This window comes from Mustela erminea, chromosome 1, assembly GCF_009829155.1.
Source record: "Mustela erminea isolate mMusErm1 chromosome 1, mMusErm1.Pri, whole genome shotgun sequence".
NCBI lineage: Eukaryota > Metazoa > Chordata > Mammalia > Carnivora > Mustelidae > Mustela > Mustela erminea.
In genome coordinates, this window is record NC_045614.1 from 117,855,804 (window position 1) to 117,883,793 (window position 27,990).

At 39.7% G+C, this 27,990-nt stretch overlaps 1 protein-coding gene across 9 annotated transcripts in view; it reads left to right on the forward strand.

The window, feature by feature from the left end:
* The window catches only part of PEX5L (peroxisomal biogenesis factor 5 like), a 221,894-nt gene that overhangs the window by 146,236 nt on the left and 47,668 nt on the right, over nt 1-27,990 (forward strand). For all 9 annotated transcript variants that reach the window (XM_032340150.1, XM_032340166.1, XM_032340176.1 and 6 more), the window contains 2 exons: nt 406-502; nt 10,165-10,260. In XM_032340150.1, the coding sequence (XP_032196041.1) occupies nt 406-502; nt 10,165-10,260 (193 nt within the window). The remainder of the gene's footprint in view (nt 1-405; nt 503-10,164; nt 10,261-27,990) is intronic.

The following is a 27,990-nucleotide window of genomic DNA, read 5'->3' on the forward strand; positions in this document are numbered from 1 at the left end:
TCCTTGCACATCTCCATTTATTATGACTTTTCAGGTTCTATATAAGGGTCAAATCACACCAAGGACACTTTGTGAGATGTGCTCCCCTCCCCAAAACACTGTTAAGAAAGCAGAACTGTTAGTAACAAAACTGGGATTGTATTTATTTACTGTTTGTAAATAATTGAACCAAATTCTAAATCAGAGATAATTACACCTAGCACATTGCAGCCACTTAAAATTCAAAAGTGGTCATTGTAATAAAATTATATAAAAGTTATCTTATTCAAGTTATCTCATCAAAATTCTGATGAGAGCTTTATTATCATGGCTCTCAACGATTCAAATTAACTCAGTTTCTTGACTGGTTTTCTAGTTGAGTTTGTTTCTCGGTATATATTAATCTCCTTTATTCATCCCCTATAGGTCCTCAGAGCACAGATCTCAACCAGAGCTAAGCGGAGGGAAAAGCGCCCTGAACTCTGAGTCAGCTTCCGAGTTGGAATTAGTGCCTCCAGCACAGGTAACAAAAAAAAGAGAGAGAGAGAAAGAGATTCTTTAATGAACCCACCTTTTTTTTTCTTTTTTCCTGGGTTTTTGTTTGTTTGTTTGTTTTGCTTTGTTTTTTTTTAATTTAGAGAGAGAGAGAGATTGAGAGAGAGTTGGGGTTGGGGAGCGGAGGGCAGGGGGAGAGAGAGAATCCCAAGTAGACTCCACGTGTGACCTCACAACCCAGAGATCATGACCAGAGCTCAAGTCAAGAGTGTGATGCCCAACCGACTGAGCTACCCAGGCACCCCAAACCCATCTTTTCTAGTAGATAATTTATATCATAAATATTTTATTTACATATATATATATATATATATATTTGGCTAGATACCTGATGATAAATATATATTTGGCTAGAACATGTCTTAATGAATTCACTATATATTTAGCACTTTTTCTTTTTTCTATCATTTACTTTTCCATCATTTTGCAATATAAAATCTCTTCTACTCCAGTATTAACAATATTTATACAACAGAACACCAAGAAGAGGAACTTACATATTAAGTATTCATTTGCATGTATGCCCTGTGGATCCAAGTACTTACATATCAGGATCCTGACTATCACACTAAAATAAATTTTATGGTAAGGAATAAATACTTATAGTATTAGCAGTAATGATAATACTAAGAGCAACCATTTGTGAGGAGCCACTAAGTACTAGGGACTTTACTATGTGCTTTTTGTATGTTATGTCTAATACTCAAATAATCCTGTGAATTATTATTATCCTCATTTTTAAAAAGATTTTCTTTATTTGAGAGAGACAGAACAAGCAGGGAAAGGGGCAGAGGGAGACAGAGAAGCAGACTTCCCACTGAGCAGGGAGCCCAATGCGGTGCTCAATCCCAGGACCCTGGGATCACGACCTTAGCCGAAGGCAGATGCTTAACAAACGGACCCGTCCAGGCACCCCTTGCTGGCCTCATTTTAAGGATCCTTTAAAAAGTTTTGGTGAAGTCAAAATCTTTTTTCTGGGGTACCCAACTAATCACTGGTGGAAGTACGGTAGGGGAACCAGACCTGTCTGTCCACTGTTTGACCCTCAACTCCAGTATAACTGGTTTGTCTATAACTAGCTATCTCCTTTGGGTAAGACTGCCAAGAAGGCCAAAATCAGTCTCAATCTTTTTATTCGCTCAAACACTTTCTAAGGGTACAGTCTTGATCTAAAACCACAAAGATCTCTTAAGAAATGTGTCCACGTTTATGCAGTTTACAGTCTTGTTGAACATAAGGGAGATGAAGTGAGCAAGAGAAATTTTCTTGAGTTTACTAGATCAGATATTGAAATTAAGAGAAGAGATATGTTATCTGAGGTGAAGTAAAGGGTTAATTATGATAATAGCAAATATTACTGAGAGCTATGATAAAGTCTTCTAATATATGTTAGCTCATTTGATCCTGATAAATGACTGTATGAGGTAAGTTTATTTATTACCCCTATTTTATAGACAGGGAAACGAAGGCACAGTGACATTAAGAAAATTGTCTACGCACCCAGAACTAGTAAGTGGCATAGAGAAGGAGGACACACACAGATAGGAAATTTTGAGGACATGGAAGTCCTCTGGAAACTTTTCTAAGCCACTAAGAGAACCGCCTCTTCTCCCCATTTCTATATTCACTGGAGAGGGGTGAACATTACTGCTCCTAGGACTCTGCTGGAAAACAAGTTAGTTCACTTCCAGAACAAATAACCCTGGGAAGCTTAATGAATTGTAAATGTAGCATGAAAATGTATTTTCATCCTCTATGTTCATTCTACATGCATCTTTTTTAAAACTGATAACATTTATTAGAGAACCATTTCTTGTTAAGTGCATTAGAGATTTAGATTCAGCTAAAGTAACTGGTACTGTTTCATAACCTGGATCCTTGGAACAATTTAATGTAGCAATAGAACATTTGTTTCTGCAGCAGGGGGGAGGTTTGGCACAGGTGGGCTGTTCTACACAACGCTGGAGGGGCAAAGGATCAGCTGGGGTCTTCAGTTGCCATGGAGACCCACAATGCATTTATCTTATTATTCCAATGACTGCTACTCTCCTGCTGGTTGTCTGATTTCATCCCACCACATTGTCCTTCCACATGCCCACTGGTGTGCCTTGAAGCAAACACAATGTGCTTTGGACAATTTGTGTGAGATTCCCAATATTGTCCTCCAAAACACAGTTTAAAGTGCACTGTGACAGTTCTCTGTCTAGATAAATTGTAGTGAATCCTTTAGAGGGTTACCAATTACTTATAAAGAATTTGTCCCTTAATTTGCTTTTTTTAAAAACACTGCATGTTGGGGCACTTGAGTGACTCAATTGGTTCAGCCTCCGACTCTGTTTTGACTCACATCGTGATCTCAGGGTTGTGGGATGGAGCCTCATGTCTGGCTCTGCACTCAGGTTGGAGTCTGCCTGAGATTCTTTATTGGTCCCCCTCTATGACTCCCCTTACTCACGCTAAAATAAATAGATAAGTAAAAAAAATTTAAAAGCACTGCATGTTTATCAAGATTTGACTAAACTAAAAATTTCAATTCTCCTAGTTTTAAGTCCAGCCTATGGTTTAATTAGGACAATTTAACGAATTCAGAATTTAATCATCTAAAATACTAACTACTCAAAACAGCAGAGAATAGAATGATTAATTGTAGTAGAAGACAGAAAGGTGTTTTTACTGTTAGAAACATGCTGCCCTTAAATATATGATCTCTCTAGATAGATAAGATGATGAAGGTGATATAAAAATTCAACTTAAAACAGGCTTGCAGGGGCGTGTGGGTGGCTAAGTCCGTTAAGTGTCTGCCTTTGGCTCAGGTCATGATCCCAGAGTCCTAGGATGGAAGCCTGCAGCCAGCTCCCTGCTCAGTGGGGAATCTTTGGAATTAATATCCCCATTTCTTACATGAGAAATTCATCTTAGAATTAGCTAAGGGACAGAAGAGCCAGCACTCAAATCACATCCATTAGCTTCTAAAGCCCCTGTTCTTAACCACATACCACCTCCGATCAGCCGCATCAAGCTTATTCACCTAAGTCACAGACCATCTATTTCCTTTCTCACTGCAAGCCCTGATTGTACTTATATTTCTAAGATAAATATGAACTATGTGATTTTAAAGAGTATCACTTTCTTCCAGAAACTTTGTAAGATAAATTAGGACTCTTGTCAGATCTGAGGCCATACACAATTTTGTGTCTCCCCTCCTAAATTCCTTCATACAGAGATACACTCTTACTCTTCAAAATACTGACAGCTTGCATTTCACTCCATTTCAGTTCAGCAAACTATCCACAAGCCATAAGTGAGGCAGTGAAAAGTTTAGTAAGAAGAATTCAATTATAAGAAGTATCAAGACCTTTATATCTATTAGAAACAGTTAGACAGTACACTTTATAAATATAGTTTTGCTTGTTGGAAGATAGTACAGGATCCACATCAACATCCTTTTTCCCCTCCTGACCATACACAGTGTGCTACCAATGAGGAAAGAAGCCAGCAAAGATGGAAGGAAGGAGGAAAGAAAAGGCAGCAGGGCAAGGTCATGGGAAGGCAAGGAAGAAGGAAAGAAATCTGAAAGCTCACTTTCAGCATAGTAGGAAATCTGCACACAGTAGTACTCAACAAATACTTGCTGAATTGGGAAAGTAAGGGAATACTAACAAAAAAGAGAAACAACATTTGTCAAATTTAACAATTTGAAAGTTGTAGAAAATTAATAGTTAAAGGGCAGATAAAAATTATTAAAAAATTAAATGACAAGATTTTATTCTTTTATCATTTTTGAAGCTGGTTTCAAAAATAACTTTTAGTTATGCGTGATAGTGGACTGTCCATCTCTTTTCAAAATCAGCACTGATTTGCTTTGAAGTTCTATAACAGAATTTCATAGTAGGATGGGGGTGGAAACCATATGCTGCCCTCCTTGCGCAGATCTCTAGGAATTTGTTCTTTGACACATAAGGTACAACTTATTTTGTGTACCTTCAACAATAAATGCCGGTGGACTGATTAAGAAAAAGAAAATCATGACCCGCTCAAAAAGGCATGAGTTTATCTGTTCTATATAAGAATCCAACCAGTCTGCATTAACCATTAAACGAAAGTGCTCTAAATACAGATAATTTTTTAAATGAATTTCTAAAGTCACACCTGATAAGTGCTGACCAGAAAGAGGATGACAAAAGCCAAGTTTTATATCACTTACTATGTACTGAGAATTCTGTGTATTTACATGAGTTATTGTACTTGATTCTTACACAGACTCAGTTAAGTGAATATACATTTTGCAGATATGAATACTGGGGACTATAGAGATTAAGTAATTTGTCCAAGGTCACCAGTTACATTAAATCCAATCAGGATTTGGCCCTAGGCAGTCTGGTTCCAAAGATTATGTCTTTAATTACTGTATTACACAGTTACCCAAAGTCTGCTAGTTGTTATATTTTTCTTTTCTATAGTTAGCAGCACCCTTTCCCCCATCAATCTTTTTTGAAAAGATACTGAGCTTTTTAAACATGTGCTTTGGTGAGAGACTTCCAGCAGCAATGGAAAGGTAATTGTATGAGAGGTTATGAAGGACTGACATTGAGGTTAGCTGACAGAGTTATTATGCTAGGACAACCACAGCCACAAATACAGTAAGCTTCAAATCATAACTTTAATCACAATCATAATTTTGAATAAAGAGTATAGAACAGTATTCTTAAAGAGTTCTTTTTCTTATCTTTCGCCTAGTGCTTATCATTCAGAACAATCAACAGCTGAGAGAACAAAAATGCTTTCTTCTATAGAAAATGTAATACCCTAAAATCCAATTAGCCTAAACCAATTAAAATGGCTGTTTTTAAAGCCAAAGCCCTTCCAGGAGGTTGCTGTAACCGTAGATTTTTCAAAATCCTGCAATGAAGCAAAAAAATGCCTACATCAGAATACATTTGTGAACTGCAGGGTTCCACTTGCAAGCACATGATGTCAGCATCTAATCAGAAGCTGTCAGAGTAGGTCTCTCCTTTGGCAGTTTCAGTATCACCAGGGAACTTGTTAGAAATGCACATTCTGGGCCCCCACTCCCACACCTGCACCCACCGAAGCAGAAATCCCAGGTGCGGCGCCCAGCAGTCTGTGTTTAGACGAGATTTCCAAATGCTTCTGGTGCTCACTCAAGCTTGAGAACTGCTAATACAGCCACTGTGATACCAAAACAGCCTTGACTCAAATTTATGGCTATAATTGTCTTGCTTACCACTCCTCTAGTTAAGTACTGAGCAATAGATACAGTTCACCAGCATTGTTTATATATGCTCTCCCATATTCCAGTCTTTGCTATAATGAAATTACATGTTAACAAAAATAAAATCTTGGTTGAAAGGAAGGCTGCTCTTTACTACCTGCTACAATCTGTACTTCATCCTCAGTCCTAAACCACTATGTCTGGGTGGGTTACTAAGTTACTGAAAAGTTTCAGAATCTGTTCAGTTGCCTACTACTCTCGCTTGGAAACTGCCTTTATTTACATTCAGTGTGTTCCTATATTTTATAACATTTCTCTTAGCTTCTTTGGACAAAATAAATGGCTTTCAAATGTGAGGTAGACAACACTTGTCTAACTTAAGGCCTTTCTAGAAATGTGAGAAATAGGACTTACCTAAATAGTAATTGTACTACTGAAATAAAAGTTCATTTGCAGAGTAAGATTCTATTTACACTTGCTGTTCTAAGTGGCAAAGAGAATATGAACTATACGTCTCAAATCCTGAGAGAGATCTTTGCCTCTTCTTCCTGATATATGGTGCCCTTTGCATCCTGTGATTCATAATCCACTTGGGTCGTGAAACATTGATGAAGGGAAGCCAGTGACAGTAATGGAGTTCTGTTAGGTCAGGCTTCACAGGAGGGACAGATCCTATTTCACTGGTGAAAAGTGCCTCTAATAAAAGGAGGTGCCTTGGGACAGAAATATTAGCGCTTTCTCTTTCTTCTCATGCCATTCATGGGTCATTCATGACATTATTACATAAATGCACAGTTTATTTCTTACCATCTGTCCACATTTTTTTAAAATTTGTTTGTTTATTTCATTAAGGAGGGAGCTAGCAGGAAGACAAAAGAGCTAGTTCCAAAGTAACAGAACAGAGATTTACGGAGCTGGCTGGGAAAGAAATGTCAAAATAAGTTTGCCAAGTATGATACAGGACTGGTTAATTTCTACAAGACAATAAAATCATAATGCTTTTGGGGTTAACATCTCTACCAGGCTGTAACATCCTAACAGCTTATCAATTCTGAAAGGTTGTAAACCATCTGCACCTTTTCTTTCTTAAAGATTTTATGTATTTACTTGAGAGAGAGAGAGAGAGCACGAGCAGGGAGGAGGGGCAGAGGCAGAGGGAGGAGCAGGCTCCCTGCTGAGCAGGGAACCCAACTCGGGACTCAATCCCAGGACCCTGAGATCGTGACCTGAGCTACCCAGGTGGCCCAATCTTCACCTTTATATTTGTTAATCAAATATATTGTATCCCAAGAGTGTCAGACAAGGGTTGTAGTGGGATGAATCGTGCCTCCCCAATAAAGTTCTGTTCATACCTTAATCTCAGGAGCCTGTGATAATCAATCTCACTTATATTTGAGAAGCTCCCTCTCCCTAGCCCCACCTCAATTATCTGGGTTGGGAGCTTGCATGCGGCCCAGAGAATAAGAGAGTTCTTGCTCATGGTGGCCATTGAGCCTGACCCACCTGAGCGTGAGGCACACTGATGGCTATGCAGACACAGCCTCAGCATCCTCTTCCTCTTCTGACCACAGACACAGCTCCAGAGGCCTTCTCTCTGTGCTGCTAACAGGCCTAGCTCCTTACTAGACACCCCACGAAGACACCCTGCAGCCGTTCCCCATCCACAGAACCAGGGATAGGAGGGCTTTGCTAACATAGACCTCTGCTGCTCCAGGCACAGGACCAAAAAAAAAAAAAAAAAAAAAAAAAAAACCAAGTCCCCTCTCAATTTCCTATAAATGCTCTTTAGCCTCCTGGACTGTCCACGAAAACTTGATTGAGAACATATAGCTACCTTCTGGGAGTTGGCAAGAGAAAGACCTTTAATTCAGCAATTCATATATTCCCCTACAATATATTTTCAACAAATATTTACTGTTTATGGATCAGCTACTATTTATAGGACATACCAGGGGATACAGCAATGAATACATCAAGGAGGAGGAAACATAAATTGATGTTTCAATAAATTAACCTTCCTTGTTCTTTAATGCAAAACGCAGTCTAAGACTATTATTTATGTTCAGAAGTGTTCATAACAATGACTTCATTATTGTTTTCAGCCCATAATATTCTTAGGGGCTTCTTGATTGGCGCCCTCAGCCATGCATGAACCTCTGAGAGACAGCTTTTCTAGATTTTGTGTCTTCCAAAATGGCCAGGGGAGCATAGCCCCTATGAGAGTCAGTATAGTGCAGTGATTATGAACACCGCCCAGAAACATCAGCCCTACCATTGACTAGCTGTGTGCTGTGCGCCATGTTAACTGGTTCTCTGTGCCTCAATGGCATGGACTTAATGATAACACCTACTTGACTGGTTGTTGAAAAGACAAAGTGAGTAATAGTTTCTAAAGGACTTGAAGCAGCATCTGGCATGTAGTCAGCCCTCGTATTACTACTGTGTGATAATAAGGGGCTGGGGGTCCTCTTGAGGACCAGTGGTCATGGAGAAAAAATGAAAAGCAGTTGAGCTATATAGGTGGTGCTGAGTGAAGGCTATTGAATAATGGTTTCCAAACATGGTTGCTTTTCAAAAATCACCAAGAGAGCTTTTGTCTTGTTTTGTTTTAAGATTTTATTCATTTAAGAGAGAGAGAGAGCACAAGGGCAGGCAGAGGGAGAAGCAGACTCCCCACTGAGCTGGGAGTCCAACTCGGGACTCGATCCCAGGACCTGGAGATCATGACCTGAGCTGAAGGCAGATGCTTAACCATCTGAGTTACCCATGTGCCCCCAAAAGAGCTTTTCAAACTTTTAATGCCCAGGCCCTACCCTCCGAAATTCTTTAACTGGTCTAGAGCAGGGCCCAGGCTGCTCAAGTAATTCCCATAGAAGCCAAGGTTGAGCAACCCTAAAGAAGAGCAATCAAACACATGGATAAAAGATGATAAAAGGGCAGAGGGGGACTTCACTCCACAAGACTCCTTCCTCCTGCTCCCCAAGGTCTGGCTGCCTTATCAGTGCAATCCCTCAGCCTGTAGTCTAGAAACATCCTTAGTATTCACATCACCTGTTAGGCCGTGGGCTAGGTTCAGGGGAGACCCAGCTTACCAGACAGAATCCGACCCTCATGGATCTCATGGTGTGGTAGAAAGATAGCCAAGAAAAGAAGCAGTTACGTGGAGAAAAATCACAAATACCACAACTGCTCATGGAGAGAGGTCTGAACCAACTACCAACTAGGTAATCCCTGAAGGATGAGGTGGCTCTAGAAATACTAAATGTGGTCCCTCTCCAAGATATATTGTTGAATGGAGAAAAGTAAGCTACAGAATAGCATACCATTTATATTTTGAAACTTTCTGAAACACATTACTACCGAGGGTACATAAATATATATGAAACTGAAAAGAAGTTCTAGAAGTTTACTTCTTATTTTCCATGATTTTTGTTTTTAAAAAGAATGCATTTAGTGTTTGTAAAATAAACAATAAATAACATTTTTGAACTTCCAGCACTCTTGGTGGGGCTAGCCTCTGGAATATTTGCATTTAGCTAAATTAAGATGTATATCACGTTGCCTGTTAATTGTGAAAAACCGGTCGGCATTATCAAACATGAGTTTATCTAAGCGATGACTATTTAGCAGCACAATGCCCTGAGGAAACGGGACATGAGACAGATGTGTGCTAATAGAGGGAAGGCAATTCAGCATGAGAATCTGCTGTGCATATAAGGAAAGGGTCCAGCAGCCACCTCCCATCTCTGCAGCTTGCAGTCTTACCTGAGGTCAGTCCTCCTAACAAGCTGGAAGCTGGAATATCAGTTCCTAGGTTGAGGCTTCGAATGGAGATTCTCCATCTTAACTGCATATTAGAATCCTCTGAGGGGTACTTAATAAAATATCAATGCCTGAAACCATGAGCAATTAAAGTAAGATCTTACGTTAATAAGATCTGGGCCTGGGTTTTGGTTTTAACATGACCAGGGCTGAGACGCACTCTTAGAAGAATCATGCACAGGGCACCTGTCTGGCTCAGTTGGTTAAGCTGCACCTTTGTCTCAGGTCATGATCTCAGGGTTCTGGGATCGAGCCCCGCATCAGGCTCCCTGCTCAGCAAGGAGCCTGCTTCTCCTTCTCCTTCCTACTCTTGTTCTCTCTAGCTATCTCTGTCTCTCTCTCAAATTAATAAGTAAAATCTTTGGGGGGGAAAAAAATGCATGCATACTCACACAGGTGCTCACATTTTGGCACCATCCCAGTTTGGGCAACACCATGCTTACAAAGTGCTCCAAAAATAACATCCTTTGCAGATGCTTCTTAAACTCTAGGGAAATATGAGAAAAGGGAAAATATTTGGATTTTTGTGCTCTGTGATTCCAGTAGTATAACACCACGTGTTTGGTTTATTTCAGGCTCGACTGACCAAAGAACAGCGCTGGGGAAGTGCATTACTTTCCAGAAACCACTCCTTAGAAGAAGAATTTGAAAGGGCAAAAGCAGCAGTGGAGGTACCTTTTTTAAAATTATTTTTTCTGTTTCATGTTTCTGGAAGTGGAATTCAAAAACTGAAACTTGACATGAAACAACCATGATAATGATTGTTAGAATGAGATTCGTTACCAGAGAACTTTTAGAATGAGATTTGTTACCAGAGAACTTTTGACTTGCCAACCAGAGGTGATTAACAGATGTTAAATCCCATGCCAATTCTGTGATGGGTAAGCAATCTGTTGTCTGGAGTCCTGGGTCAGAAAGATCTGAGCTAGTCTGGGTTCCATGATGAACCATCCTATGTCTTTGCTGTGCCTCTGTGAGGCCAACGTTGATCCCTGACATTTTTCTCTCTCTAGCATTTGGCATAATGCCTAAGACACAGAAGGTTATGCTGCTCCTGAAATATACATTTTCCCGAGTGGAATAAAAAGCATGACTGAGATAGTCAAGCAACGAATAGCCCATCCTAACTTGAGCCATAAATTTTTACTGTTAACAGTGTCCAAAACAATGACAATGTTGATAAAGCAAATGAAATACTTAATTTGAACTTTAATTTCCTTATCTGGCCTTCCAATAAGATTCCTTCCTAGTTGGAATCACAAAGAGTGCATCACAGATGCTATCTACGACACTCCTCAAAGCTTTGCTAGATTGTTATTAAGAATGGAGCCTTTAACCAAAAGTAGGAACTTGGTAGGACCTCCATTTCTATTACGAATATGAAATCTTGAAGATTGAAAGTATACCTGTGATACAGTTCATTTATGTGTCTGTCTTACCACTAGGATTCAGATAAAATTATACTATGAGCAGTCTTTCAGTAGCTCCATACTTGAAGTGTAATTATATCATATTTGCAGTTTCATATTAAAAGTGTTCTTTATATTTTAGGAAGTAATTCTAGCTATAATCTCATATCGTATTCAACAATCCAGTAAGAAAACCACCTTATCTCATCACAATACAGTCCACCAAAATTACTTCTTTTAATTTTATCCTTTTCTAATTTAAAAAAATTAATGCATTAGTGTTCTTGTGTAATCAACTGATATATTTGATTGAGACGAGATGAGTTCAATTAACTCGTTCACCTACACGGAGCCTGTACTGAACTTATCTTAAATGTAGATTTTTCCAGACTTTGGAGCTAATTAAATTCATCTTTTGAACTCCTACTATGTGTACCACACTGACTTATCACTAAATAGAAGATGATATAGAATCATAGAATCTTGATCAATAAAGACATTAGAATTTATCTGGTCCCAGAAAAACAATGGGTTAAACTCAGAAGTCTTAATTACAAAATTATTCTTTTATCTGTGTGTGTGCATGTGTTTGTATACATATATTCATAAAATCATTTAATTTTAGTTTTGGTGGAGGCCTTAGAAGTCATATATCCCAACCAGGCATATAAAATAAAATTTGTTTTCTTTTCAAATGTACTTGATGAAGTATTTATTCAAACTTTCCCTGTTTCTACTTGAATACTTCAAATTAGTGGCAAACTCTTTTCAAGAAAACCTGCTTCCATTTTAATAGTCCTAACTATTTAAAAACCTCTTCCCTATATTATGTTGAAATTGGCCTACCAGCAACTTCCAGTTTTCCTTAGTGTTGGCTTTGCTCTCTCTGGAACAAGGCAGAATTAGTTTAGTCCCTTCTCTAAATGATGCCCACCTGAGCCCACGAAGGCTTGTCTTCTCTTGGTGTCTCCTTGTCTCTCCTGGGAATTGAGAGGCTGATTTGTTATTCCAACTCGCCACTAATAGCTACATGATGACATACATTACATTAACCAATATAGGCTTCAGTTTCCACATGTCTATGGTCCGTTCCAGCTTAGAATCCTTGGAGGTTGTAAGTTACTTCAAGTAATCATTCATTCAACAAGAAATACTGGCTAGGGGCCCCTGGGTGGCTCAGTGGGTTAAGCCTCTGCCTTCAGCTCAGGTCATGATCCCAGGATCCTGGGATGAGCTCCACATTGGGCTCTCTGCTCAGCAGGAAGCCTGCTTCTCCTCCTCTCTCTCTGCCTGCCTCTCTGCCTGCCTCTCTGCTTACTTGTGATCTCTCTCTCTCTCTCCCTCTCTCCCTGTCAAATAAATAAATAAAAACTTGGGGGAAAAAAAGAAAGAAAGAAAGAAAGAAATACTGGCTGTCTGCATATGCTGACTGCTGGCTGCATCAGGTACTAGAGACAATGAAAAGAGACAATCCCGCCTAGCTGTCTAAGAGCATGGACCAGAGGACCAGCTTGGACAGACCATTTGCTCTGCCTACTTTAGTTTCCTCATCTGTAAGATGAGGGGCTTGCATTTCTAATATACTAAACCCCTATGAGTTTATGGCTTCAAGTGAAATGAATAAGAAGTACAGAATTCTCAGCAGATCAGAAAATTATAAGCAAATTGGCTCATCTGCAAGCCTGGAACTGAGAAGCTTCCTTAGGGAATGAAGGGGGTGCTGCTGACCAGAAGGTAGGAACAGATGTGGAGAGAAAAGGCAAGGGGTAGAAGAGAGTGTTTCACTAAGTTGATGGGAAATCAGACCTACAAAATTGCACGTTTATGGACTCTTCACTTCCCAACATTATTCTTATCCAAGGGTATAATTTAATTCCCTGCAGAAGATAGGATGAAATGCCTCCAAATACACATGCCCTTCGACCCAGCCACACCTTACAATTTATCCTAGAGAAATAACTGGGAACGTTTACAATATTTTTTTAAATAGTGAAAATTTGGAAACAGCCCCAGTGTCCCGTAATTGAGAATTAGCTAAATTATATCTCTCTAGGAAAATGCTGTGTAACCATTAAAAACTACATTATGGAAAAATATTTAAGATCAGGTAAAAATGTCTACTGATGACTGGAATAAGAATGTATTTACTGACAGTCTTACTATATGGTCCCAACTTTGCAAAATGATAACGGCATAGTACCCAACATGTTAGAAGTACATACGGTGTGCCAGTCAGGAGCACTATATGTATGGATGATCTTATTTAATCTTCATAGTAGTCCTACAAAGAAGATAACATTACCATTCCCATTTTGCAGATGAGAAGACCGAGGCTTAAGGAGATTTCGGTTATGTGGCATTTTTTTTAAGACTTTATTTAGTTATTTGACAGAGAGAGATCACAAGTCAGCAGAGAGGCAGGCAAGCAGATTCCCTGCTGAGCAGAAAGCCTGATGCAGCTCAAGCCCAGGACTCTGGGATCATGACCTGAGCCGAAGGCAGAGCCTTTAGAGAATTTTTTTTTTTTAAGATTTTATTTATTTATTTGACAGAGAGAGATCACAAGTAGGCATAGAGGCAGGCAGAGAGAGAGAGGAGGAAGCAGGCTCCCTGCTGAGCAGAGAGCCCGATACGGGACTCAATCCCAGGACCCTGAGATCATGACCTGAGCCTAAGGCAGCGGCTTAACCCACTGAGCCACCCAGGTGCCCCAAAGGCAGAGCCTTTAAACCACGGAGCCACCCAGGCGCCCCATAGTTATGTGGCATTTTATAAGCAGCTAAGATTGATTGAAAAATGAGTAGCACTCATTTAGCAAGTTTCGAAGCCATGATTTTCACCTGGACTCCAGAGCCCATGTCACTGCCCTGTATAAGCATAAAGAAAATCTGTGCCCAAATGTTGACAGTAGTTTTAATCAGGTGGCTGACTTTGGAGTGGTTTTATTTCTTCCACTAGCTTATCTGTATTTTCCAAATGTTCCATCATAAACGTCTGTTATGTTGGTAATCAAGGAGAAAGCGGTAAGTTCCAGACACTGTAGTGGGATATAAAATTCTTAAAAGGACTTGAAGTGCCTCATTCTTCATTTCACAACAAGTAAAGAATGGTGCTACAGATTGGCCTCATTAGAGATGGTTTTAAACACTAGTGAAACCCAGATGAAAATCATGCCTGGAGCATGGCAAGGTTTGCCAAAACCTCTCACTTACATTTTTATATCAACTGGTTCCAGTATTCCTTCTAGCTAACATTTTATTCCTTTTTTAAGTCCTTTTTTGGTCATCATCCTGCCTCTTGACCTGACACCGGCTCCTCTTTCCAGTTCTTCTGCTCCTCAGTCACCCCATGAGCCCTTGGGGCACACTCTTTTCCTCTCACAGGACAGCCTCCTTGCTCACTGTCGCTGCTCTGTCTTCTGCAGGGACATGCTTCCCCAGATCTTAATGTGGCAGGTTCCTTCTTGTCATCCAGATTTTAGCTCGAGGGCCACTGCTTTTGAAAAGCTGAACCTGACCACCCGGTTGCTATTACAGCACCTGGAGTTCCTTCATCCTTATATTTATCACTGGGTCTTCTCCTGTTTGTTTTTGTCTGTGTGTTGTCTTTTTACTTTAAAATGTAACCACCCTAAGAAAGGGGGGCTTGTCTCTTGTTTACCACTGTACCCCAAATCTAGGACAATATCTGGTACCTGGTGAGGATTCAGTAAATATTTGCTGAATTAATGGATGGCTGGCTGATTGTTAATCACCTAATGTGGGCAGCACTTCTTTTTATCTGTTGTTGCGCATAAAGTACTATTTCACCTCCTAATATTATTTAGTATTTACATTTTCCGCTTCATAGAACCAGTTCTGTCTGTGGCCTATGGATTTCTGCCAGGGGCTATGCAGAGATGTGAGATGTCCTCTGTGGTTGTCTTGGTCTCAGCGTCATTCAGGGAGTCATATTTAGAACAATGCAGGTAGCACCCATCAATCTTTGCCAGAGGGCAATAGTGCCCATGTTTTATATTTTACATGGCATGAACTAGTTTTTACATATGCTACATAATCCCTGACAATATACAGTTCTACTAAGGTTTGAGCCAAAATGCCCTAAAATACAGTCTCTTCTGCAAGAGAAAAGACATCTAATGCCACATGCACTTTTACTGCATAGTTCCACTGAGCTAGGAACCTGTTTATGTGCAAAGGCTGACATTGCTTAGGCTCAATTGGAACTGTTAGATCTGGTGAGGCTTTGTAGGACGGAGGCTTTGTCTCTATAGCTTACATTTTATTGAAAAATCACCAAAAATTCATCTCCATTCAAAGTATTGTTATTTTTTAAATTTTTTTTATTTTTTAAGATTTTATTTATTTATTTGACAGAGAGAGATCACAAGTAGAGAGGCAGGCAAAGGGAGAGAGGGAAGCAGGCTCCCTGCTGAGCAGAGAGCGTGATGCGGGACTTGATCCCAGGACCCTGAGATCATGACCTGAGCTGAAGGCAGCAGCTTAACCCACTGAGCCACCCAGGTGCCCTCAAAGTATTGTCATTTTAGAACTAAAAACCAAATATTCCCATTCTAGGCTTTAAGAAAGTCCTTTGAACAAGAAGGAAAAGGAGCTTACTCTGTGCTTCCTCTTGGATTTTCTTTGTAGCCAGCATCCTAAACACGCTGTCAGCTATAACAGGTCCCTAGGAAGGATGCACAAGGAGTCTCAGAAGTGAGAAGCAGGGAAGGAGCCCGGGAGCTCAGTGAGACTAGCAGCTGCCGCCCAAGAATGGAGGTCCCTAGAGAGAACTGTGTTGTACTTGTGGAGGAGAGAGAAGGTCACGTGGGCAGTCAGTCCACCTGCAACCACCCACAAAAAATACATCCTTAACCACTGTTAGCAAGGAAGGAACGAGCCAGCATCTGGTAGTATTGTATTTAGCTAGTTAGTCTTTCTAAGTGCCTCAGCCTTCAAATTAACTGGATTTAGCAAGAAATTATCAGACATGCTTAAGCTCCTTCTATGGGTTGGGTGCTAGGAATAGAAAATTGAATAAGCCAGCCTCTGCCCTTAAAAAGCTAGAAGAATCACAGGTATATGCACCCAGCTCCAGAGATCAGGCAAGCAGAGCTTATCACGTGATAGAGTTCCTCTAGGTTTACATGGCCATCTCTACAGGAAACGTTGACCTCTTCACAGGCAGGACCGTGTGGCGTCCTTCCTTGTGCTCTCAGCAGCTTTCAGAGTCTGGTGCAGAGCAAGACCCCATGAATATTTGCCAGGTAAATAAAGGGACAAAGTAGGAATTGATTCCTCCAATGCATCTATTCCACAAACGTCTCTTCTTTAATGGGTGCTTGAAAAACATCTCAAACTTACTAATAGAAAGGAGATGAACTTGTGTCCCTGAAGCCAGTCACGTTTTGCTTGGCTTGTGGTGTGCATTTTAATCAATATTTTCACAGCTCTGCTTACACCCTAAGGGAGGACTTCTTGTGAGCAAATTTTGAAAAGGAATAATGAAATATGTGAATGAGAAAAAAATGAAGATGCATGGACAAAGGGAAATACAGTTGTCAGAAGCAAGAAAAAGAACCAGAAGTGCAATTTTAAATCCTTCTGGTTAACTGAGTCTATTAAATTCTAGTAAAACCTCTAAATTCTAGAGCTCTGATTTCTCCCCAGACCTCAATTCTCTTCCCATTGAGCCTTGCTTGTGATATCGCTTGTGGTCGTTTAAAATGTCCACAAGTTCCTTGACATTCCCTTCAAAATATGGAGCTTAGTTCTCCAAACTCCTTTTGAGTTTGGGCTGGGCTTAGTGATTCACTTTGAACAATAGAACAAAGTGTGGGCACCCAGGTGGATACAGTCAGTTGAGTGTCTTACTCTTGGTTTTGGCTCAGGTCATGATCTCAGAGTCATTAGATAGAGCCCCACTCTGGCTCTGCCCTCAGAATGGAGTCTGCTTAAGTTTCTCTTTCCCTCTCCCTCTGCACCTTTCCCCCTGTGCACTCATGCACCCTCCATCTTTCTTCTTCTTTCTCTAATAAATAAATCTTTTTTTTTTAAGATTTTATTTATTTATTTGTGAGAGAGAGCGAAAGAGTGAGCACAGGCAGGTGGAATGTCAGGCAGAGGCAGACGGAGAAGCAGGCTCCCCGCCAAGCAAGGAGCCTGATGCGGGACTCGATCCCAAGACGCTGGGTTCAGGACCCGAGCTGAAGGTAGCTGCTTAACCAACTGAACCATCCAGGTGTCCCACTAATAAATAAATCTTTTAAAAAATAAACAGAATAAGTGGAAGTCATAGTGGTCACTTTAAAGATTAGGTCATAAAAGGTACTGTGGCCTCCTCCTTGTTCTCTCTCTCGCCACACCTCTTCTTCTTCTATGCTTCACTTCTTCCCTTCTTCTGGAGGAAATCCAGCTGCCATGTCATGAGAACCCTTCGCAGGTGAAGAACCACACATTCTACCAATAGCCAGTGAGGACCTGAGGCCCCCGGTCAACAGCCACGTGTGTGAGCCATCTTATAAGTGGATCCCTTGCAAACCCCATTAAGCCTTGAGATGACTGCAGTCCCAGCCAGCAACTTAATTCCACCTGAGGAGATACCCCAAGTAAGAATCACCCAGCTAAACTATTCCCAAATTACTGACCCTCAGAAACTGTAAATGTTTGTGTTTTTTTAAGTTGCTATGTGTTGGGGTAATTTGCTAAGGAGATAGATAATTACCGCATTGTTCTACTCCTCCAAGCCCCATACTATTCCATACTCTTTGCCTCATCTCCATCCCCAATGCATTGGGTTCTTCAAAAATGGAAGGATTACCCTTGTAGCATAGAAAGAAGGCATTCATTCATCCTAGAACGTAGTCTTTCAGAGTCTGGTGCAGACCAACCGCTCCCATTTATAGAGTTTTCCCACTCTTTACCAGTCCTCAACTTATCTTCTCCAATTACCAAAGGAATATGAAGAAAGATCTTTTTGTGACAGTCCATGTTCCTTAGGGACATATTCATCCCTTCACCAAGGATCTGGTCAGGGTCTTGCCTTTTCTTCTTCACAGTGCATAGACCACCCTTTAAGATAAGCCACATTTTTCCATTTCTATGTCCTATCACAAGGGACACAGCCCTCAAGATAATTTCTCTTTAGGCTTTGGGCTAACTTTCTTCCAGCAGTGTTGTATGATAAATCATAGGCAAACTGGTAATTACTGTTTAAGAACATGAATAGTAAAAGATTTTAATGCTTACTTGTATTCCTTGTTCTAGAAACATGGGTGACCTTCTTTATCCCTCTGCTAAGTTTAACTAGGAGATGTCACATTCAGAACAACTCAACAGCTAAATTCAGTTATGGTGATGTAAACTGAAAAGCTCTTTCCATATAGATGATTTATTTTCACCTGAAGTGATTCTATGTGTGTGTACCAGAGATCTGATAGGCACCTCAGAAATACGAAATGACTGAAGGAAATTGGAGACCATTCTTGAACTGATTTTATTAATAAAAGATTTTGTCAAACACTGCTGACTTGGGTGCCCTCCCACCATGAAGATGATTTGCCTCTACCACCACCTCGTGCTTCCTCTTGCTTTGTAGGACAGTGTCACCTCTTTGAAGTCTGTAGAAGAGATTAATGGATCAAACACTCCTTAAATCACTCTGGCTTGGATTTGGTATCCAGAAAATAGAAAATCTTTTGAAAATGTCTGAAAGCATTGTTTGGGCAACATTGAAGGAATCTTGGGATTAACTGCAAGGATACAGATTTCCTAACTCATGATGTCATGTTAGCTGACAGGCTTCTCCTGTTAAATTGTAGATAGATTACATAGAGATTAGATGTATTCTGCAAATTTGGGATACTGTACATTGGGAAATTGACCAAAGTTCCTTTTCTCTCATACTGATTCAATTTCTTTCGTTTTAAACAAACAGAAATTGATTTACAAAACAATATGAAGCATAGATAAGATTTATTGCAGTGGCTTGTAATGAACCCTCATAGGTGATACTGATGAAACTATAAAGAGGTATAAGATAGTCTCAAATAAATTTATGGGTAAATGGTCTATTTAAAGGATGAGGGTTATTTAGAGTCTGGCACTAATTTTTTAATTTAGTGCTATGGATAGTAACCATATTTTTTCACTGCCCCTTGATATCTACCGTGTAAATATTAAACAAATAAAATCTTTGACTTGACACTTTCTAACAATGTGGGTACAGATTGGTTCAGTTACCTACAGACCATCATATTTATAGACAAGCTCCAGACCAAAAAGTAGCTTGGATAAATTCCCCTAACTTCAAATCAGAGAAATATAGGATCTGCATTCTGGACATGATCTCATGAGCAAATTAGTGCTAAAGAAAGTGAACATGAAAAGATAGAAACTCCATCTGAGCCAGCCTTGAGCACTTACAGATTGCTCTAGGCTCTGTGCATTGACTAGACCTGGACGGTAATTTTATCCCTTCCTCTTCAAAGGGATTCTCTAAAGATCTGTGAGACTATAGTTAAAAGTAATTTAAACCATTTGTTGGAAGGCTCTGTACTCAGGAATCACGTGTTAAACTTACATGAAAAAGGCAAGGAAGTATAATAAAGTATGTGGGAAAAGCCTTAGATGAGACATGGGTCCTGGTTCTAATCATGCCAATATCTTTCCATTTGGGCATCAGCTTTCTTATCAGTAAAATGAGAGTTTGGGATTATATTGAGGTTTTATGTACTTGGTGTATAAGACTCGGTGGGAAATGGGTAAGCATTTTAATAATTGTGCATTTACTTTAATATATATTAGAAAAACATAACTAGAACTTCAAGGTGATGATTTCATGGACATAATTTAGGCAAGGCTAGAGTAGACTTCACCTATTGAAGTAAAAGAGCTGTTTCAATTACAAGATGTATTAAGTAAGTAATGATACAATACAGAAATGACAGATTGTAGTTGCGATCAAATGACTCAAGTTTAAGAAATACTTGGATTGATGATTATGAGGTCCAGTATTAGTTAGGGTAATACTAATAGCTGTAAAATACTCCCCAAAATGCAGCTGCACAAATCAAATAGTTTATTTCTTCTGTTAAAAATTAAAGTGCTAGACTAGCAGGCAACTCTGCTCCATGCCATCATTCAGAGACCCAGGTTCCTGGCAGCTTTTTTCTCCCTAGTTCCTTAGGGTGTTATCTTCACCCGCATGGTCAAAGCCAAGCCGCAAGTGTCATCTTCCTCCACCCCACACCAGGGGAAAGAGCCTTTGGAGGAAGCAGGTCCACCTTCCTAAAAGCTCCAGCCCAGATCTTATCTGCTCACATGCCATTAGCTGAAGCTGAGTCAGACACATTACATCACCACCACTTCCCATTCCTCAAACTGCAAGGGAGGCTAGGAAATGGCCACAGTTCTATCACCACAGAAGAGAGGAGAGGATGTTTTGACTGACAGCTAGCAGTCTCTGCCACAGGTACCCTCCAGCTCTGAAACCTGTAGGAAAATTAGAGCACCTTTTCCTCTTCTCTCTCCCTGTCTCTCTGCCTTTGTCTCTCTGTCCATTTCTCTCCCTTTCTTCCTCCTTCCTTTCTCCCTCTCTTCTGGATTTCTTTTACTTTTGGAGCAGTCACTAAATAGCTTTCTAAGAACTTTATTTCTATAAGAAGAATAATGTAATACTATTTCTCTGGAATATTCAAGACCCCATCTCTTGTATAACAGTGTTGCCCCATATACACCAATAAACGGTGCTGCCCCATATTAACAACATCCTGTAATGTTGAATATTACATTCCCAGTTGATTGGAAAGGAATAAAAATAAGATCTGAAGGTTAAAATTTTATTTTTGTCAAATAATGGAAGTCAGGGATTAAAATAGGTCTGTCCTTAGTTCTATATTTAAGTCAGGAGAGCTATCTGCCCATTTTGGTTTTGACTTTTTATAAAATAAAATCTAAGTCCTGAATGATGAGAGACATCTTTTTTCTGATGACACTTAAACAGTGCCTTGGTTTAATAAGTTGAACATCAAACACACAACCATACAGAGTTCAGGGGAGAATAAGTAAACTCTCTGTGGGCAAAGTAACAACTTGGTTCAGTTGGTTATGCATCTCCCTTTGGCTCAGGTCATGATCCCAGGGTCCTGGGATCAAGCCCCTCTTCAGGGTCTCTGCTCAGTGGAGAGCCTGCTTCTTCCTTTCCCTCTGACCCTCTCCCAGCCCCACTGGTGCTCACTCTCTCACTCTATCTGAAATAAATAAAATCTTTGTAAATAAATAAATTCATACATACATACATCCTACTGATAAGAAAGCAGTCCTTTTCCATGAAGGTAGTCAGTTCTATATCTTCTATCCAAATGATCAATCATTAGTCTCTTAGATCTTGCATTAGTCATGATTCTCCAAAGAAACAGAATCAGTAGGATATATAAAGATAAAGGAAGAGAGAGAATGATTTATTATAAAGAATTGGCTCACATGCTTATGGAGGCTACAAGTCCCACAGGGTGGTGCTGCAAGCTGGAGACCCAGGAACCCTCGTGGTGAAGTTCCAGTCCTAATCCAAAGACCTAGGGACCAGAAGAGCTGATGGTATAATTCCTGTCTGAGGACAGAAGACCAATGTCCCAGCTCATTCAGACAAGTAGAGGGAAGAATTCTTCCTTCCTTGGCCTTTTTGTTCTATTCAGACTCTTAGCAGATTAAATGATGCCCACCCACATAAAAGACAGATGTCTAATTTAGTCTTCCAGTTCAAATGTTAATCTCATCTAGAAACACTCTTGCAGACATACCCAGAAATAATGTTTAACCAAGTATTTGGGCACCTCATGACCAAGTCAAGTTGACACATAAAATTGGGCATCACAGATCCTAATGATGGTCCCAGAGTTCCCCAGTCTTCTCTGTCCTGTGAGAGATGGCACAGGCCGTGTTAGAGTTTGTACCTGTACCAGGGATTCATAGGGCCCATCCCATCACTACAGAGGAGCTGAAATTCAGGGACACTAAAGAATTTGCCCAGGCACGCACAGCTGATGACTGTCAGGAAGAATTAGAACCCACATTTACACATTCTCTTGGAGCTATTCCCCCCCCCACCCTTGGAGCTATTGATAGAAGGAGGAAATTCTTTTTTGTTTGTTTTGTTTGTTTGTTTGTTAATTTTATTTTATTTTTTCAGTGTTCCAAGATTCATTGTTTATGCACCACACCCCATGCTCCATGCAGAAGAAGGAAATTTTTAGTTCGGATAGTAAACAATATTAAAAATTAATTGAACTTGAAATTTGGTTCAGAGATGTAATTTTTTTCATTACATCAGATTTCTTTTATTAATATGTTGATTTTATAATATTAAAAATTAATTTAACTTGAAATTTGGTTTGGAGATGTATTTTTTTCCTTACATCAGATTTCTTTTATTGATGTGTTGATTTTAATTTATATTAAAACTCCTTGTTATTCTTTGAGATACACACCAGCCCCTGACAAGGGCAGCCACCTTTAACAGACCAAGAGGGCTGGAGGCCTGAACAGAGAGTAAGTAAAAGGCAGAGAGGTGTTAAAATATAGCTCAAGTTGAAGGTGTTAACACATACATGAGCCACATTCAAATAATTGGAGGTGAATTTGATTTCCTGTGAAATGCTGAATAGCATGATGAAATCTGAGAATAAATGGATAAGTAAATAACCTTAAGTTAAGCCCCCAAATCAAAATGTTATGGCTCTTAAACACTAGTTGCTTCCTATATCAAAAAGCTTGGATAGTCACAGAAAGGAGATGAGTGGTCAAATATTCTGCTCCTGTGTCCTCCACCGTTCTAGAGAGCAAATGCTAACATACACAATACAGACTGATTACCGGAGCTGATGGCAGAAGGGAAATAGTTAGAGCATTTGATCCTTAAACCTAAATGTGAAAAAAGATTTCATTTTCACCGAGTAAGTGAAACCAATCCGAATGTATTTCCCCCAGTTAAACCCAGGTGTGCTTCTGTGATAGAAATGGGTTGTTTATTGAAGCCATTTATGCAGCCCCCAAAGTAAAGAACACTTTTGAGAAAACTATATTTGAAGTTAACTGCTTCCTTTCCTAAATCATTTCCTAAGACTCACTTGGTCTTCAGAAGATAGTCTTCCATCATTCTTTTTTTTTTTTTTTTTAATATTAAAGCATTTAGTTTCTACTTATAGTAGACATTGGATTGTGAGCATCAGATTTAAAATTCACCTTATACATGAGTGCTGTGAAGTGTGTAAACCTGGCGATTCACAGACCTGTACCCCTGGGGATAAAAATATATTATATGTTTATAAAAAATAAAAAATTAAAAAATTAAATAAAAAATAAATAAAATTCACCTTATACATTAGGTTTTATCTTTAACTGGCCAGGTGGCAATAATACAGTATGGTCTTCAAAACTGGAATTACATTTTTTATTGGAGAAGTTTGATTTTTTATTTTTATTTAAATAAATATTTTTATAAATAAATTTTATATTTTTTATAATTTATATTTTTATTTATATTTTTATTTTATATTTTATATTTTTATTTTATGTTATATTTTATATTAAATTTTATTTTATGTTTATGTTTATATTTATATTTATATTTTTATAAATAAATTTATTAAATTTTTATAAATATTTTATAAATATATTTTTATAAAATATTTATATAATTTTTTAATTTATTTATATTTTTTTTATTGGAGAAGTTTGGTTTTATGGATCCACCAAATCACAGTGATTATTTTGATCAATAATAAGAATTATACTCCTGGGACGCCTGGGTGGCTCAGTTGGTTAAGCGGCTGCCTTCAGCTCAAGTCATGATCCCAGCGTCCTGGGACTGAGTCCCACATTGGGCTCCTTGCTCAGCAGGGAGGCTGCTTCTCCCTCTGCCTCTGCCTGCCACTCTGTCTGCCTGTGCTTGCTCTCGCTTCTCTCTGTATGACAAATAAATAAATAAAATCTTTTTTAAAAAATGATAAGAATTATACTCCATTCAATCTAAGGTTTTTGCATTCTTCAGGTTGCCTGGGATGGTTGAGAACACACACACACATTTACATACACAGACACAAACACATATACGAAACACACACAAATATACACACCACTACAAATGTAGGTAGAAGTTCTGCCTTCTGCAGGCAAGGACCCTCAAGCATAATGGAACTGAAGTGGCTACCTAAGCAGAAACAGATGCAGCTTCTCAGTCTAGCTTCCTCTGGCCCCAGAGCCCCTAACAGGGATGTGCCCCTATTGTTGACACTAACTCCACAAGGCAGTCTTCTTATACTTGGGCTTTGCGTCATTACTCAAGAGCTTACTTACATAGTCTATCGGGAGGCCATTTCGTTCTCAGGTTGGATGCCAGTGTCGGGAAAGATGGGGCCTCATGCTGTGTGTCCATTGAGGAAGGGGAAGAAAAAATATTAGCTCAATATCGCCAAACACAACCTGTACTTCTAGCTCTGGGCTTTCCAGAAAGCCTACATTATTCCATAAACATAATTCTAACTTTTACCAAAATTCAAAAGTATATATGGACTTTGAGAAAATAGCAGAAGGAAAGGCAAAAGTATCGACAAAGATTAATAATGTATCTCTAGATGGTGAGATTGAGAGATTATTAATTTTCATTGGCAATTTCAACATTTTTTCAAGTTATCTATAATGAAAATGTATTGATTTCATAAACATAAAATAAAGTTGCTTGGTTTTGTATCAGGTAATAGTCAAGAAAGTTGGGTTGTAATTCTCTTCTGCCACTGGAACTACCTGGGAACTACCATTGGAACTACCTGGGAAGTTTCCAGAAAAGCCTGATGCCTGTGTCCCACCCCCCAAAAGACTGTGATTTCCTTGGCCTTGGCTGTGGCCTTTGTCTGTTTGAAAGGCTCCACAGGTGACTGTGCAGACAAGTTAGGGAGTCTCTGGATTCCAAGATTTCTGAGGCTTTCCCCAGCAGAGATGGTCTTCTGATTCTTTGCCTTTGCCAAGGGCTGTCTATCCATGAATATCGGTTCCATTTTTAGCAATTGATAAGAAAGAATATTCTAAAACTTCCCTAAGCGACCCATTTTGATGCCTTGCAATAGTGTTAATCAGAATATATTTTCTTTGTATCTAAATTCCTGCTGCGGCAGTTTAAACCAAGATGGGAAAAGAGAACATCTAGTTATGACTGGATTTGTTGTTAAATTACTCGCATGAACTTACATCACCAGTTTTGGTCACTTTCAGCATATAACGAAATTCTCTCATTACCAAATCTTTATCTAACAAGGTCCTTGTCAAGGTTCTAACAGTGAGAGAGAAAAGCAAGTTTACTTACTGCTATTATTCCCAGACTATACTTTCCAGTTCCTGCCAAAATCATTTCTAGGTCCAGTTTGCTGTAAAGCTCTTAGGGATAGTATATTTTCAATCTTTTAATTTTTTTTAAATCTGGGAATAATGATTTCAGAGAGAATATATCACTAGGATTAAAGTGCTTTTTTAAAAGATGGGCAATCATCTTCCTCCTTACCTACTATACATCTGTCTTTTCAGGTTTTTTCTCATCTCTATCTGTCCTTTATCATCTTAGCTGGCCACTGGATTATATATTTTACTGTATTCTTCCATTTGCTTTAATATATTTTATTATTGGTTGAATATTCCTGTAATATTCTTTTTTGCTTTCCTTAGCCTTCTTCCCAGATTTTCTCTATCACTCTTCAGTGTTTTTCTCCCCCTTATTAGTATACTTATTGAAGTTAACACATTTCAACAAAACAAATTACAAGGGATGTGTCACAAGACACATTCTGGGCAGACGCTCAAGGTTCAACGCAAATGGCTAAAAATACTGTACCATTTACAAAATAATTTTACTCCACATGGAAAAAAATATGGCTGGACACTCTTTACAGCCGTAACCAGAATTCAAGAAGGATGAATGACCTGAGCAATAGCCCTCTTTTTGAATTTTTTAAAAATAGTTTCCAGCTTTAGCTCTTCACACTAGCTCCAAAGTGAACTTTGTTCTTTATATATTTATGACCATTCAAATGTGAAAGTTTCTTGCATCTTGCTCTGCCCGTTCATTTGCAAATGAAATGAGAAATAGTCCACTGCCCTGGTTCCAGAACTCTGGTTCTAGCATCCCAATGAAGTCGGAGCTGCACAGCAGGGCCTGGATGCGCATCACAGCTGTGCCGTGTCAGTCTTTGCGGCAGGCCAGATGCCGCAGCTCCGCAAAGTTGACAGTGCGTGTGTAGTACAGTCTCATTGTTAAACATGAGACTGAGCAGCGGTGCCATCCAGTCGAAATTTTCCAACTCGTTGGACTTGATGATTTTTACAGGATCTTTGAAATATCTTCCAAAGAACAGGCGCATTTTACATAAGTCCACTTAACGATGCTGACTGCCAAGGAACGGTTGTGATAGGACTTTAACCACACTCTATGCCTTTTATCTCCTCTACATCAGTGATATCTAAATTGTTTCTGTGGTGAAATGGTGATGTTTCTAAAGCTTTATCAAAGGAGGTTTCTCGTGTAGAAAATATGGATGTGAAATATGCAGAACAGAAAGCATCTTCTGCTTCGGGAGCTTAAGCACAGGGAGAGCGCTCTGGGCACAGGGCCTGCTTGCTCTGTGGGTTTGATGAGCTAACCATAAACCTGCCCGTGGAGTCTGAGGGGAATACATAAGCGAAGGGAGAACCACTAAAAGTCATCCAGGAAGTTGAAGTGATCCTCACAAATTGAATCATTCAATTATTTGTTTAAGAAGCATGACTTTATTTGTTTGTTTAAAAAATGACTCTCATTGTGAGACCCTATGTGAGGCACAGAGATAGCAAAATGGGAGATGCTACCCTACTACCCCTGCCCTCAACTTGCTCAAATATCTGGGGGAATAGAAAAATAACTAACAATCCTGGGGCACCCGGCTGTCTCAGTTGGCTGGGCATCTGCCTTCGACTCAGGTCATGATCCCAGGGGCCTGGGATTGAGCCTCACATCAGGCTCTCTGCTCAACGGGGTGCCTGCTTCTCTCTCTCTGCCGCTCGCTCTGCTCGTGCTCCCTTTCTCTCTCTCTCTTCAAATCAATAAATAAAATAGTAAGAATCCTAACTGGCATATTAAGTACTAGAATACAGGTAAGCCCCTGGTCCCCCGAGGGCATATGGAAGGGAGACTTACCCTGCACAGCAGGCATAGAGGAGGTTTCTCAAGAGCAGGGATACCTCTCACAGTTAGAAGAGGGAGTGGGAGCAGAAGGAAGAAGGCATTAAAAGCAGAGGGAAGAAAACATGTAAATGCACAGGCATGGGTAAGCATCTGGCATACTGAAGTCCTGCAGGTGTCACCAGGTTTGCTAAGAACGTAGGCTGAGATGGAGGAGGGATGGGAGATGTGGTGAAGAGGCAGGCGGGGAAGACAGAAGCCAGATAGATCACTCCTGCTTTTCTTCCGCATATTTGTATGGAATGTGTATTGTGCTCCAAGTGATGCGTTATACTAGCTAGATCCTGGCTTTCACCTGCCTCCCAGGCCTTACCTTCCCAGTCTTCTTTGCTGGCTTGTCCATTTGTATCTTTCTTCTGAGTAGTACAGAGCCCCAGGACACAGCCCTTGATCCTCCTCTCTTCTCCAGCTACGTTTTCTCCTTCATCATCTCTTTCAGTCTGTGGATTTAAATATCACTTATAACCTGATGGCTCCCATCTGATTTTTCAGCCTTGACCTCTCCCCAGAGACTCAAAACTGAATATCTTATTACCTACTGATACTACCACTTGGGTTTTAGTATCCATTGTATACCTAACATACCTAAAACTGAACTCTTGATTCCCATTCCAAACCAGTCCCTATCCCATGGCAGTAATAGCACCACAATCTGTTCAGACAGAAATCCTAGAAAATGCTCTTCCTTTCCCTATCACCCCACAGTCAATTCAGCATCAGGTCCTATTGAAG